The 14,070-nt window shown below is 38.9% G+C and overlaps 1 protein-coding gene across 10 annotated transcripts in view; it reads left to right on the top strand.

Moving 5' to 3' along the window:
* The window catches only part of EPB41 (erythrocyte membrane protein band 4.1), a 199,458-nt gene that overhangs the window by 95,612 nt on the left and 89,776 nt on the right, over nt 1-14,070 (top strand). For all 10 annotated transcript variants that reach the window (XM_060784647.2, XM_067473651.1, XM_060784643.2 and 7 more), the window contains exons 5-7: nt 6,576-6,618; nt 8,340-8,415; nt 11,643-11,861. In XM_060784647.2, coding sequence (XP_060640630.2) covers nt 6,576-6,618; nt 8,340-8,415; nt 11,643-11,861 — 338 coding nt within the window. The remainder of the gene's footprint in view (nt 1-6,575; nt 6,619-8,339; nt 8,416-11,642; nt 11,862-14,070) is intronic.

Raw genomic sequence — 14,070 nt, 5'->3', positions numbered from 1 at the left:
GCAGAAGTGCCTGTAGAATCAGAAAGATTCTCTTTCTTCCTGGTTGCATGGCTGCCCCTGTTGATGTCAGAACAGGGCAGCTGAGGGGACCTGGAGCTAACAAGGAGTTCCAGGCCGGCTGGGAGCAGCGGTGATCCATCTCTTTTTCCTGGACCAGCCTAACTTCAATCCCATTCAGTTTTTAAACGAAGTAAGCTGAAGGATTTGCTGCATGTTGTTCTAACAGATTTGTGTAAATGTCTAAAATAGCCACTAGGTGGCAAGCTATGCAAATTTTTTGCAATCCCCACATTAATTTAGGGGACTCCAAATGTGTTTGTGACCCACAGCTGCTGCTGCTTCATCATCATCATCATCATCATCATCATCATCATATAGTAATATATTATGTCATAAGTACCACCTGCCAGTAGTAAAGAATTGATGGGATCATAAACCTAGTAGTAGTAGAAAATGAACACGCAAAAATACTGTCGGACTTTCAAATCCAGACTGACAAAGTTTTGGAACACAATATGCCAGACATCATGATTGTGGAAAATAGAAAAGTTTGGATTATTGATGTCGCCATACCTGGTGACAGTCGCATTGAAGAAAAACAGGACCTCAAAATTGAACTGCAAATGCTCTGGCAGAAACCAGTACAGGTAGTCCCAGTGGTGACTGGCACACAGGGTGCCGTGCCAAAAGATCTCAGTCGGCATTTGGAAACAATAAACATTGACAAAATCACGATCTTCAACTGCAAAATATATCACACAGTCCTAGACACTTGGGAAATGTTCGACTTCTGAATTTGTGATATGAAATCCAGCATATATATCTCATTTTCTATGACATGCTGTGTTTTTGTGTCAGTAAAATAATAATAAAAAATCATCTTTATTTATATCCCACTTTTCTCCTTAAATGGGACCCAAAGCGGCTCACAACATTAAAAAAAAATACAAATCTAGCATACATATAACAGTAATCTATAAAACCATATATACAATAAGACCTAAATAAACATAAATGAAAACATTTATCAAATACAAATACAATTGTTTCAGGAAACTCGTCAATACAGGTAGTACTTAGCACAACATACAGAATGTTAGCCTTCCTGTTGTTCCAACCTTGCTCTACAGAACTGCTTCTTAAATGCTAGGTCCCCTCTCCAAATAAGGTCCCCTTTGCTCAATGTTGGGGTCATGGAGAATTTGGCAACAGGAGAAGGTTTCTGATCACCCATTTACACAGATCGGTTAGAAACAACATGCAGTATTCATAGTAGGCTGTGCAGAAAATGCCTCAGCTGTACTCTACAAAAAGGAAAATCAGCCTGTTTAGCAATCTGTACAAATACTGATTTATTATTAGCAAATGTTTGATTTTTTATACATGTTTTATATACTTGGGGGGTCACACAAATATTTCACAGGCAGAAAAAAGTTGCCAGTGGAAAAAGTTTTAAGAAGCCTTACTCTGCAGAGCATCTTCATCAGGCATGGGTAAACTTCAGCCCTCTTTGTGGAAGTCAAAAACACCTGGAGGGCCGAAGTTTGACTATGCCCAATCTACATGGTTATTGCCTTTGACATTCAATTCCCACTCCAGAAGAGATGCAAAATCCTGGTATGATCCTGCCTTTGGGAGAGCTGTACTGTATTCTTCATGTGTTATATATGTGAGAGTTGTGTTGCCTGCTCTGGAACTACACTTCCTCTTGCTATGGTTTGTGGCTTTCTAGTTTCCGATATGTGGGAATCACAGTGACCATGAAGAAGAATAGGTTGCTCACCAGTGGCTGTGGTTCTTTTAGTGGTCATCTGTCAACTCACTCACCCATCCTTTCCTCATACGGGTCTTGCCTGTCCTTGGTGGGGATGAGAGAGAGGGCCTTTTCGGTGGTGGCCCCTCGACTCTGGAACTCCTCGACTCAGGCCCCAACCCTGGCAGTCTTCAGGAGGAGCTTGAAGACGTGGTTGTTCCAGTGTGCCTTCTCGGAATAATGATCCCATAGCACTTTGTCCCTCTAAAGCACTTTACATGTTTTAGGTCTGCTCGTATGTCTTTCCACAAACGCCACTATCACTTTTTCGTCCATGTTTCAGCACTATTTCCAATTTTAATTTTACATTTGGCCTTCCCAGTTTTAATTGTATGTTGTCTTATTGATAATGTTATATGTTTATTGTCTATGTTCTTATTTTAATTGCTTGTATTTTTGTGATTATTGCTTGTATTGTTGTGTTCGGGCTCGGCCTCATGTAAGCCGCACCGAGTCCCTTGGGGAGATGGTAGCGGGGTACAAATAAAGTGTTATTATTATTATTATTATTATTATTATTATTATCATTATTATTATTATTAGTCCATTGCCTTGCATTGGTGGCCATAGAGCTGAAAACCTAGGCAGGAAGAGCATTATATAGTGGTGGTTAGAGTGGATAGGACTACTGCCCAAGAGCTTATATAACAGTTACAGACAGTTCTGAATGATGCTCTGTACATGCTCAGACGACCATTTGTGTGAATTCACAGACGACCATTCAGTTAATGCCATTTTCTTGTAAGCAACCTGTTCTTAGTAGGCAGGCACACTTTTAAAGCACTTCCTATTAAACCTAAGTATAGATATGCTAATAACACATAGAACAAAATGTTGTGTAGGCTGAGAAAGAAGAGATTAAGAGGTTTAGTGGGATAAATAGGCTATTCTTTCACCTCAGCAGACCTGTTTTCCAAGTCACAGTTGTGTGGGGAGAAAAGCAGGTAACCTCTTTCTAGCCCTTTTATACATTTACATGGTTAGAATATGTAGGTTTGTCAGATTTGTATGACTGATGTCTCCGGTTTGTATGACTGATGTGACCACCAAAGCTCTTTTTAGAGTTAAGCTGCAAACCTGTTCATATTTTGAATTCTGTTTATCTCTTCCTTAGTGTCATTAACATATAGTAACTAGGATGAAACAAAATCACTTTTTCCAATATTTTGATTTTTAACAGAAAATAACACAAATAAAAACAATACAAATATTTTTCCATACACAAAACAGGCATACCTATCAACAATTACATATCAAACTATACATCATACATCTCCTCTCTGATTACATATATGTCTAAACTGTAAACAAGTATGTACATTGTTTTTAAAAGTGGATTTCTTGTTTCCTTTTTTTCAGTTTCTCTATAATTTAGTATTGTTGCTTCCACTAAAAGTGAGTTCAAGGGTAGGAATTGAAATAACAAATGGAAGCATATACAGGCAGTCCTAGAGTTACAAACATTTGATTTTAAAAAGACTCAGAGTTAGGAACAGGGATGAGACAACAGGAAGTGATAGAAATTTACCCCTTGGAAGGGAAATCTGGAATTATTATCATGGGGAAAAGGTGTCTCAACTGAAGCTTTATCACTCATTTTTGTTTCCACAACAAACCATTTTTTTCAAAATCACAGGGACAGAAAGTGAGGTGAAATCTTCTTAAAAGGGGCACAGACAGCAAAACAAACACCACAGGGGTGTTAACCATTCCTTATGCTATTCAAAGCTATTCAGAGTTTCTAACTCTGAGTCTTATGTTTTGGTTTTCACATGTATGTATGGCATCAATTTTTTCCATTATTGTGTTGAAAACTGCTTTTATTTCTATTTTAGATGCATATATTAATTGCAAGAAAAGTAGTCAGGGCTGTACTTAGATTAGATGAACACTTGAAGCTGCAAGAGCAACACAGTTGATATTGGCTTTGATCATATGATATGGTAAACACTAGAGAACTACAGAACTGAACCTATAGTGAGTTATGCTGCCCAATCACTTTTAACACGTTTGCAATTTTTTTTGTAAACTAAATGTGTTTATATGTTTTCAAGTATTGATTTTCTGACATACATTAGCTTTAAGACAGGCCCCATCCCTCCCCTACTTTTGTAAGAGCTTGAAGACCTGCCGGTTTCAACAAGCCTTTGAAAATGACCAGGTCTAACTCAGTCTTACACATTGTCGAATATGGCCTATTCTTCCTACCAATTCCCCAGATTCTTTCCTCTAATCGGCCCTGGAATGAACAGCCACAGACCCGTACCTAATATTATTGTTGCCTACCATCGCATTTCACTTAATTCCTGGACCCACTAGAATTTTTGGGCTTGCACAAATCTTGGCCTGGCCTTTTAAATTTTTTAATTGCCTTGAATAGGCAGGATTACTTTTAACATATGTGTGTTTTAGCAGCAATTTTTGTGCTTATATTGTTTTGTTAATCTTATGGTTATGTTGTTTTACTTTGTATGTTTTGTGATGTTACCTGGGAACCCGCTCTGAGTCCCCTCGGAGAGATAGAGCGGTATATAAATAAAGTTTTATTATTAATTAATTAATTAATTAATTTTTGTTATTGCAAGGATTTAACCTTGTCTTCATGTATCTGTGGGCTCAGGCATGAGGGGTTTATCTTTCATTGGATATGTTTTCCAAATTCCTTTTTCTGATATGGATTTGTTTTGGGAGAGTACTGATGTGAAATTTTAATCTAATTGTATTTTCAGAGAAATAATTTTGTTTTGATTGTAGGATAAAAAATAAATGATTAAATCCTCCCCATCTGTTATAATCTCAGTTAGTGGTATACACTTCTTTAAAAGACACATTTGAATGCAAAAACAACATTGATGATATAGTGTGATAATAAATGTAAGACCTAATTTTAATTGTTCAATTAATCATTTATATGATGGTATTTCAGTTTGTTCATAATGTGTTTTAAATTTACTGCACTCAGCAGCCCTTAGCTGGGTAAGGGATTGGGCAACACTGGAAAAAAAGAAGCTGTTAGCATTAGAAGGCAATGACCTTACTCAGGACTGGCACAAATATTTGTGGAGAGGGAAAGCCAAAACAGAAAGAAATTTTAATAACCATTATATCAGATCCGCGCTTCTTCGGATATGGAACAAATACAAAGATAGATTCATAGAATCATAGAATCAAAGAGTTGGAAGAGACCTCATGGGCCATCCAGTCCAACCCCCTGCCAAGAAGCAGGAATATTGCATAATAAGACTCCCCTCTGATTTCACCAAGTGAGGCAGACCATAGAAGAGAGATCCCAAGAGAAAATTGGCTCACATATAGACAAGTAATAAAAAGAAGAGGACAGAACATTACTCTTAAAATCCCAAGAGGAACTAAATCAAACAGACTCGACCATCTCGTGGTTTCATTACTACCAAATCAGAGAGAACTTTGAAAAAGACAAAAAAGTGGGCTTTGAACCAGAAGAAGTTTTCTGGGATAAGATAATGAAAACAGAAATAAAACTAATTAAAAAACTATACCAACACTTGTTAAGATGGTCAACGGAAGGGGAACAGGTGAAGGAATCAATGATAAAATGGGCCGAAGATATAGGCCGCAGAATCAGTTTCTCAGAGTGGGAAGAAATATGGCTAAGGAAGTTGAAATTTACATATTCTACCGAGCTTAAAGAAAACTGGCTAAAACTCTTTCACAGGTGGTATCTAACCCCAGTACAAATAGCAAAATTTAACAAAGGAAGGAAAGAGGGAAAATGTTGGAAATGTGGTAAACAAAGAGGAGACTTTATCCACATGTGGTGGAAATGCAAAAAAGTCAAAACTTTCTGGCATAAGATCTATAAAAAAAACAGAATTAATCTTACAAATCAAATTTGACTTTAAGCCGGAATATTTTTTATTGGGCATCACAGATTTTGACATGGACAGCAATACAAGTAAAATATTCTTTTATATAGTAACAGCAGCAAGAATAAAATTAGCTCAATTCTGGAAAGATAAAGAAACACCCACGATAGAGCAGTGGATAGTCAAAACCTTAGAGATCATGAATATGGACTTATTAACTCAAAGGTTGTCACAAAATATAACTAAAACAAAAGATACAAATTGGGACAAATTTCTAAACTTCCTTGAATAGGAGAATAAGGAAATAAATATTCTAAGAATACAACAGAGCGAATAAGAATATAATAATAAATAATAATATAAACTAAAATACATATATATATTTTACAAGAAGAAAATAAAAATAGATAATAAAAATAAGAACAAGAGGACCGTCGTTCCTATAAAGGAGAAGACAGAAAGACAATCAGTCTTGGATAAGAAGAACAAAACTTGGACCTGGAGAGCCTGGAAGCACACTATCTTGTTAGAGACCAGCTCTTTGGTCATCTACGTGTTCTTTCCTATCCCCCACCCGTTTTTCTTTCTTTCTTTCTTTTTCTTTTCTCTCCTTTTCACCTTTTTCTTTCCCCAGCTACTTTTCGATACTTTACCTATTCCACAATGTTCCCCCACTTTCAATGTATGTGAATACGTTTTATCTTAATTATAATCTCAATGTTCTCACCTCTTTTCTATCACGCTCCACTCTTGGGAGCACATTATTCTAAATAAAAATATTTAATACATTTACTGCACTCTAAAATACTCCAAGTATTATCCACCGTTGCTGTTTTAATTTTAGGACAATACATTTTTATGTTCTTCCCAAAAGTTGACAAATGTAATAATGAATAATTGCTTCCATATTCTTACAGATATGGATGGATGCTGCCAAAGAGATTAAAAGACAGGTTCACGGTACGTACCTTGCCTTTCTTTTCTTTCTTTTTTTCTTTAAAATTGAAGGTGTTTATTTTGTGGCTTTGGTATATTTACACTCGCCATTCCTGACATTCATGTAAGAGTGGTGGAAAGGATCAGCATACATTTTACTCAGTATGTACTCTATACATTCATGTATACGTTTAGAAGTTCGGGTCAACTTATCCGTAGGGATGCTGTGAGTTTTCTGGGCTGTCTGGCCATGTTCCAGAAGCTAATGTTTCGCCCACATCTATGGCAGGTATCCTCAGAGGTTGGGAGGTTTGTTGGAGGCTAGGAAAGTGGGTTTTATATATCTGTGGAATGTCCAGGGTGGGAGAAAGAACTCTTGTCTGCTGGAGGCAAGTGTGAATGTTGCAAATGGCCACCTTGATTAGCATTTAATGGCCTTACAGCTTCAGTGTCTAGCTGGCTGCTGCCTGAGGGACTCCTTTCTTTGGATGTGTTAGCTGGCCCTGGCTGATTACAGTGTTGCTGTTTTCATTTGGCAAAGATTTGGCCCATTGGCTACAATGGGAAACTCAGTCATTTTAAGGCCTATCTGTATGAATTATGCATTATGTTTGTTCATGATGTTTTATGTTTTAATCTGGTTAGGTTAATTTATAGTTATATGTTATAGTCTTATTATCTTTTGGTTTTCACATGTCTATACGGCATTGAATATTGTCTTTATAATGTTGGAAACCCCTTTGAGTTCCCTTAGGGGGAGAAAAGCCGTATATAAATGTAGTAAATAAATAAATAATAAATAAATGAAACCTACCTCAGTTTTAGACCCCATTTACAACTGCAGGCCTGCCAAGTTTCAGAACAAGACTAATCCAAGAGAGGGTTCTGGGAATTGTAGTTCCTGGTTGTGTCCATTCTCAGCCAGTCAGAGCATGGGCACAACCAGGCCTGTAATTGGTTGAGAAACGGAGAGAGAGAGAGAGAGAGAGAAACGTCGACTCCCATCATGCTCTGAGAGGAACTCAGATTTTTCAATGCTTAGCTCAAGCACTTCTGGCAGTAGCTTTCTAGATTGGCCAGTGTAATGATGCCTCCATGGTTTTGCTGGGTTTTAGGCTTTCCTTAATCGGTCTGGTAGGATTCCCTTAATCTAATCAATGGAGGAAGCACGTACACACTTGCTTTGACCCTGCAGTGACATTTACAACCTGAATATTGCTCTTGGTATCTTTCCGTGCTAGCATTTCCAGAACAAAATATATTCAGGAGTTCAAGTGTTAAAGGTAGTGTTAAAGAATAATACAAAGCTTTAATTGCATGTAGATAAAAGACCAAACACAATCGAGTTCCTTTATAACAGAAAATAGTAAGGACAAGCTGCAGTTGGCCTTAATACTGTCCTTTTCTAGAACAAAATCTTCTTATGACACAGTCAAGTATCTATTTTTACTTTGTGATTGTCCTCATTTTTGTAAATCATGGGCTGCAAGCGATACCCAATGTCTAATAAACCAAATAACCAAGAATTTAATGCTGTAATTTATATTACTTTCAAATGATACTACAGTATAAAGAAGTTGGAGGATTGGATGGACCTTCCAAACATTATAGGACTCGAAGCTGCATGAACCAACAACCAGTATGAACAATGAAAAGGGGTTATAGAAGCTGTGGTTCAGTGATTTCTGGAGGGCATCACCTGCTCTAAAATAAAAAACTCACAGCAAATCTGTTCTTAATTGCAGGAGGCCCCTGGGATTTCACCTTTAATGTCAAGTTTTATCCTCCAGATCCAGCTCAGCTGACAGAGGATATAACAAGGTTTGTAATTCTAACACTAACAATCAAATCATGCTTTTATTTGGGAAGCCTGTAAATGTGATAGATGTGAGATACTCATGTAGTTCTTTGGATCTTAGTTTTGATCTTATTTATCTGTCACCTTCAGTGTTCTGTGTAATATTCAGAGAAGCATACTTTTGGAGTTTGAAAGAACTTTGTGGCTAGTTTTGAAAGCCCAAGGAACCTTTGGCTGCCATGACACTTGGCAAATTACCGTATATTCTGGCGTATAAGACTACTTTTTAACCCAAGAAAATCTTCTCAAAAGTCAGGGGTCATCTTATACACGGGAGTTGTCTTATACGCTGGAGTAGCCTTATGCATGGGAGTCGCCTTATATGCGGGAGTAGTCTTATATGCTGGGAGTCGTCTTATAGAGCGGGTGCTGAAACTTCCAATCTGGATTGGAGAATCTGTGGTTACCACATATGGTGGGGGGAGCTGAAAAGTGGCAGTGGCCGCTGCCCTGCTGTATGCAGCGACTGTATGAAAGCATTAAGGGTGACGCTGTACAAGTACGGTAGAAGAAAATCCATTCATCAGGATTCGTGGACGTAATGTGGTCCCAATGGGGAGGTGAAAGGGCGCCTCACCGGGAAGGTGTAAGTTAAGGGCGGAGCAAGCTGCAGGCGTCCAGGTTATGGAAAAAAGAGATAGAGTGGCTCTGGGACCAGAAAAACACACCTCCTTTACCTGTCTGGCCCGCCCTTGTATCCTATTACCATACCTCCTCCTCTGCCTCTCAGATCTCGCTCCTGAAGACTGCAGTGAAGCGGTGCAGGTGCGCATGTGCAAGATCAGAGAGGCAGAGAAGGAGGTACAGTAATTGGAAAATTACCATATTGAAATTAAATCTGATGCTTTTATCATTTCTATTTGGTGTGTGTTGGAAGAGGGGTGGTCTTATATGGCAAGTATATCCCAAACTCTATATTTTAACTGGAAAAGTTGGGGGTCATCTTATACGCCCAGTCGTCTTATATGCCGGAATATACAGGGTATTTTTGAAACTAGGACTGTTTCAAAGGCAGTTTTTATATGATGTTCTGGAGGGTGGGAAGATATGAGGTTCAAAGGGAAGAGGTTTATTGAGTGCACACAGTTTAATGAAAAGCACAGCTTCTATTTTCTAAAATGTAGATTCATATTCATATTGTTATTCTTTGGGGGAAGGGGGGATGAATCAAAGAGTTATTCCACATAATAATCTTAGATTAGTTTTTGATTAGGCAGAGTGTGCTGCCTCTATTGATCATAATAATAATAACAACAACAACAACAACAACAACAACAACAACTTTATTTATACCCCGCCACCATCTCCCCGAAGGGACTTGGGGCGGCTTACATGAGGCCAAGCCTGTCAAATACAAATACAAACAAGCAAGCAAATAAAACAATATAAATAATACAATTAAACATATAAGCAATAACACACAAAAGATTTAAAAACATCATGGCAGGGCCAAATGTAGATTAAAAATTTTAAACCCTGGGCGTGTACAGAGTAGGGTATGTCTAGGCATGGGTGTTTCAAAAGTGATATGGGGGGATCAATCCAACGGATAGATAAAGTGCTTCAGAGGATGTATAGAAGGAAATTGATCAGATCGGGCATTATTTCCTTCATTCAGGGAAGGCACACTGGAACAGCCACGTTTTCAAGCTCCTCATAAAGACTGCCAAAGTGGGGGCTTGCCTGATATCTTTAGGTAGAGAGTTCCAGAGTCGGGGGGCCCTCACAAGGTTTTTGATGCAATCGCAGCCAATACCAGGTATTTACAGAGAAAATGATGCTTTAAACCCAGTGGTTCCAGACCTTTTGGACTGCATAGCCCTTTTTAGAATCATTTTTTTTTAGTGGAGCCCCTTAGGTCTGCCCTACATCTTACAAGTTAATGGTTTTTAAGGAGTAGTGTTATGGGGGGAGGAAGAGGGGAAAGAAACATATTTTTTCTTCAAAGTACCTGTTTGAAGCCAGTGATCCCTGCCTAAAAGGAAATTACACAGGAATATGAGAATAACTTACTTTATCTTTCATAACCCAGAATACAGAATAAAGCAAATAAAAAATTATAACAAAATACAAGTACTTAGGTAAAGGTAAATATTTCCCCTTGACATTAAGTCTAGCCGGGTCAGACTCTGGGCGGTGGTGCCCATTTCTATTTCTAAGCCGAAGTGCCAGCATTGTCCATAGATGCCTCCAAGGTCGTGTGGCCATAGGCATGACTACATGGAGCACCATTGCCTTCCCACCAGAGTGGTACCTATTGATCTACTGCATGTTTTCGAACTGCTACATTGACAGAAGATGGGGCTAACAGCGGGAGCTCACCTTGTTCCCAGGATTTGAACCACCGACCTTTTAGTCAGCAAGTTCAACAGCTCAGCAGTTTACCCCCGCTGCACCACCAGAGGCTCCTTGACAAGTACTTACCTACTTGAAAACCAATAAAATCACCTGAGTCCATCAATAATATAGATTTTTTTCTACCAGAAATATATCACATTATTTTGAGGTTCAAACATGTGAGTAGAACAAAACCTACCATTAATGAACATTTACTAACTACACAACTCAACCTCACAAAGAGGTCAAATGCACAGAAAACTCGCAAAAATTGCTAAGAAATCACAATGTTATCACTATGAAAATTCACTGTGAAGTGACTCCAAATTGACTAGCTAGCCTCTATTGATAATGGGGCTAAGTTCTGAGAAGCTTTGAGTGGAGTCCAGGAATTCTCAAAGGGTCAAGAATGAGCGATAAACCTCTTGAATGTGCAGTTCAGTTCCAAGAAATCCCTTGAACATTCAGTTCCATTAAAACATGGCATGCAACAGAATGTTAGCATTAGGCCGGTGTCTCTGCTCAGTTTTGTCGTCTGTCCATCTCTCTCTACAATTATTTTGGAGCTGGTAGCAGCAGAATGACCAAGTGTCCTCTGCTAGAGGAGGCGTGAAATTCAACTTGGCAAAATTCTGTTCAGAATATAATTTGTAGTTTTCTTATCTTGATTCTACTTTTTGTTTCTTATTATTTAGTTTTGTTCCATTTTTATATATTTTATTTTTCTGGAGTGGCTGCAGAGCCCTTGGGAAGAGCATTCGGATTTGGGCTCTGCAGAGCACAGGCTGGCAACCACTGCTTTCACTGAAGTTTTGAACTATGCATTACAATACCTCCTTTTTCATCCTTCTAGATATTATTTGTGTCTGCAACTAAGAAAAGACATAATCAGCGGTCGACTTCCTTGCTCTTTTGCTACATTAGCTTTGCTGGGTTCTTACACCATCCAGTCTGAGCTAGGAGACTATGACTCAGATCTACATAGTCCAGATTATGTCACTGAATTCAAGCTGGCCCCAAACCAGACAAAGGAACTGGAAGACAAGGTTATGGAGCTACATAAAACATACAGGTAAGTGTCCAGTCTATTAGCTATAAAGACAGCATGGCCCCCTTATTCACAGATTTAGTATGCATGAATATACACTTACTTATACTCCAAAATGTTCCTCGCTCTGCCCCAAGTCTGTAGGCCTCTCTAAGACTTCCTGTGCAATTCTGTGCAATTCCAGCCCAGGTCTCATGAAAACATAAGATTTGCTCTTATCCACAGTTTTAAGAATCCACATGGGATCCTGGAATATATCCCTGTGTGTATACAGAGCTCATACTATTACAAGCTTTTGTGTAATATAATGTAAGTCATTAATGTAAAGGGGAGATGTGATTTTATTTTATTGTAATACTTAATACTGCTGCCCAGAAAAACATCAAGAGATGATATGATGAAGCTCTTTCTGTAACAGATTATGACATGCTTCTGAATAGATGGTGTTGATGAAAGAGTGGTTTCATACCATGAGATCTGTGTTGAATAACTTATACATTCAAACTTTTTGAATTATACTTTGGTTGTAGACCTGACTAGAAAAGAGTAAGACAATGAAACATGTCTTTGTCTACCAGGGATATATAACTCAGTAGGCAAAACACATTTCAAGACAGAAATCAACATGGTTTTCTGTTCAGATTGGATTTAAAGGACTATATGAAAGCTCATCATACATCTTATCTTGGTCCTAACAATGCTTTATCCTCTTCAGTGATTCCAAACACTCTTGCGTCTGTAGCACAGCAGGTTAAACTGCCAGCTGCAGAAAATCTTGCCAACCAGAAGGTTGGCAGTTCAAAGCTCCCGCCATTAGCCCGAGCCTGAGTATCTGTCATTAACCCTAGTGTGCTGTCGCACGCTGGGCCTATGACAATGTCTGTTTACAGGACGTATTTTCTGTATGCCCTACGGGACACCGGGGTGCCTCAGCTAAGGGGTCCCATAGGTTTCCCAACACAAAGTTGTGTAGAGGCTCAAAATAGGTTCAACAAAATTTTTAAATTGTTTTTAAATTGTTTTAAATTGTTTTTAAAATTGTGTTCGATTTTAGCCTGTTCTTGTAAGCCGCTCTGAGCCCCAGGGGAGTGGAGGCATATAAGTTTGAATAATAAATAAATAAAGTTCTTTATTAAGGCTTAAATCTTTGAACAAATGAATTAAATGCTTTGTAATCTTGAAAAACTAGTAGCTTTCTCGATCTGCTGACAAGGGACAGGCAAATGCTTGATAAACTGTTCCTTTCCTCTTTAGGGAAACCTTCCGACCCCTCCTTGGGCAATCTTTCTTTACCCTGCTGGTGTGAGGCCCCAACTCCCGGCTCCAAGCTGTGTTATGGATAGCCTGAGTGGTCCCTTACCAGGCAATGGTTGCTGTAGATCTGCCAAGCTGGTGTCCTGTAGATTTGCCCCACGAAGGCCGTGGAACCATTCCTTTATTTTTCAGCAAAGCTGGCTGTATTCCCCCAGCAAAGCTGTGGAACTGTAACTTTACTCCCCAGCAAAGCTGTAGAGGTTTTCCTTTTTCCCCAGCAAAGCTGTAAGAAGTGAAGCTTTTTTGCAGGTGGGACAGAGAAAGCCCACACGTCCTGCTGTAAGGCTCCAAACTGGGAGACTGAACTAAAAGTCCCCTTTTCCCTCCAAAACCTGGAGAAAGGAGTGGATCTAAAGGCTCTAATGATGATTGATAGGTTGTTGGCCCTTTGATTGCAACCTGGGGAAAGTTACCCAATTGCAAAATGCAAGGCACAAATAAATTAATGCAAACTAACAGTGCAAGAAAAAGAAATTCAAATCTCCTGGCACAGCTGTGCCAGCACACCTAGCTTCTGCTTACCTAGCAGTTCAAAAACAATAATGTGAGTAGATCAATAGGTACCACTTTGGTGAGGAGGTAAAAGGCGCCCATGCAGACATGCCGGTAATTCAAGCAGGATGGTGTCCACACACAACAGGCTCCACGGCATGGAAAATGGAACAAGAGCACCTCCCCATGGCCAGAGTTGAGCATAGCCTCCAGATTCCAGAGGTGGAAAGGGGGAAGCCTTTGTCTCTGTCTGTGTACTCTCTGTCTTTGTTGTTAATTGTATAATGGCACTGAATGTTTGCCATATATGTATTCTAAAATCTGCTTTGAGTCCCCTCAGGGAGATAGAGCAGGATATAAAGGAAATATATTGTTTATTATTATTCTGTTTCTACTGCTGCTGGTGTTATTTATTCACCTTACAAAG

This window comes from Anolis sagrei, chromosome X (genome assembly GCF_037176765.1).
Source record: "Anolis sagrei isolate rAnoSag1 chromosome X, rAnoSag1.mat, whole genome shotgun sequence".
Lineage (NCBI taxonomy): Eukaryota > Metazoa > Chordata > Lepidosauria > Squamata > Dactyloidae > Anolis > Anolis sagrei.
This window is presented reverse-complemented; position numbering and strand designations above follow the sequence as displayed.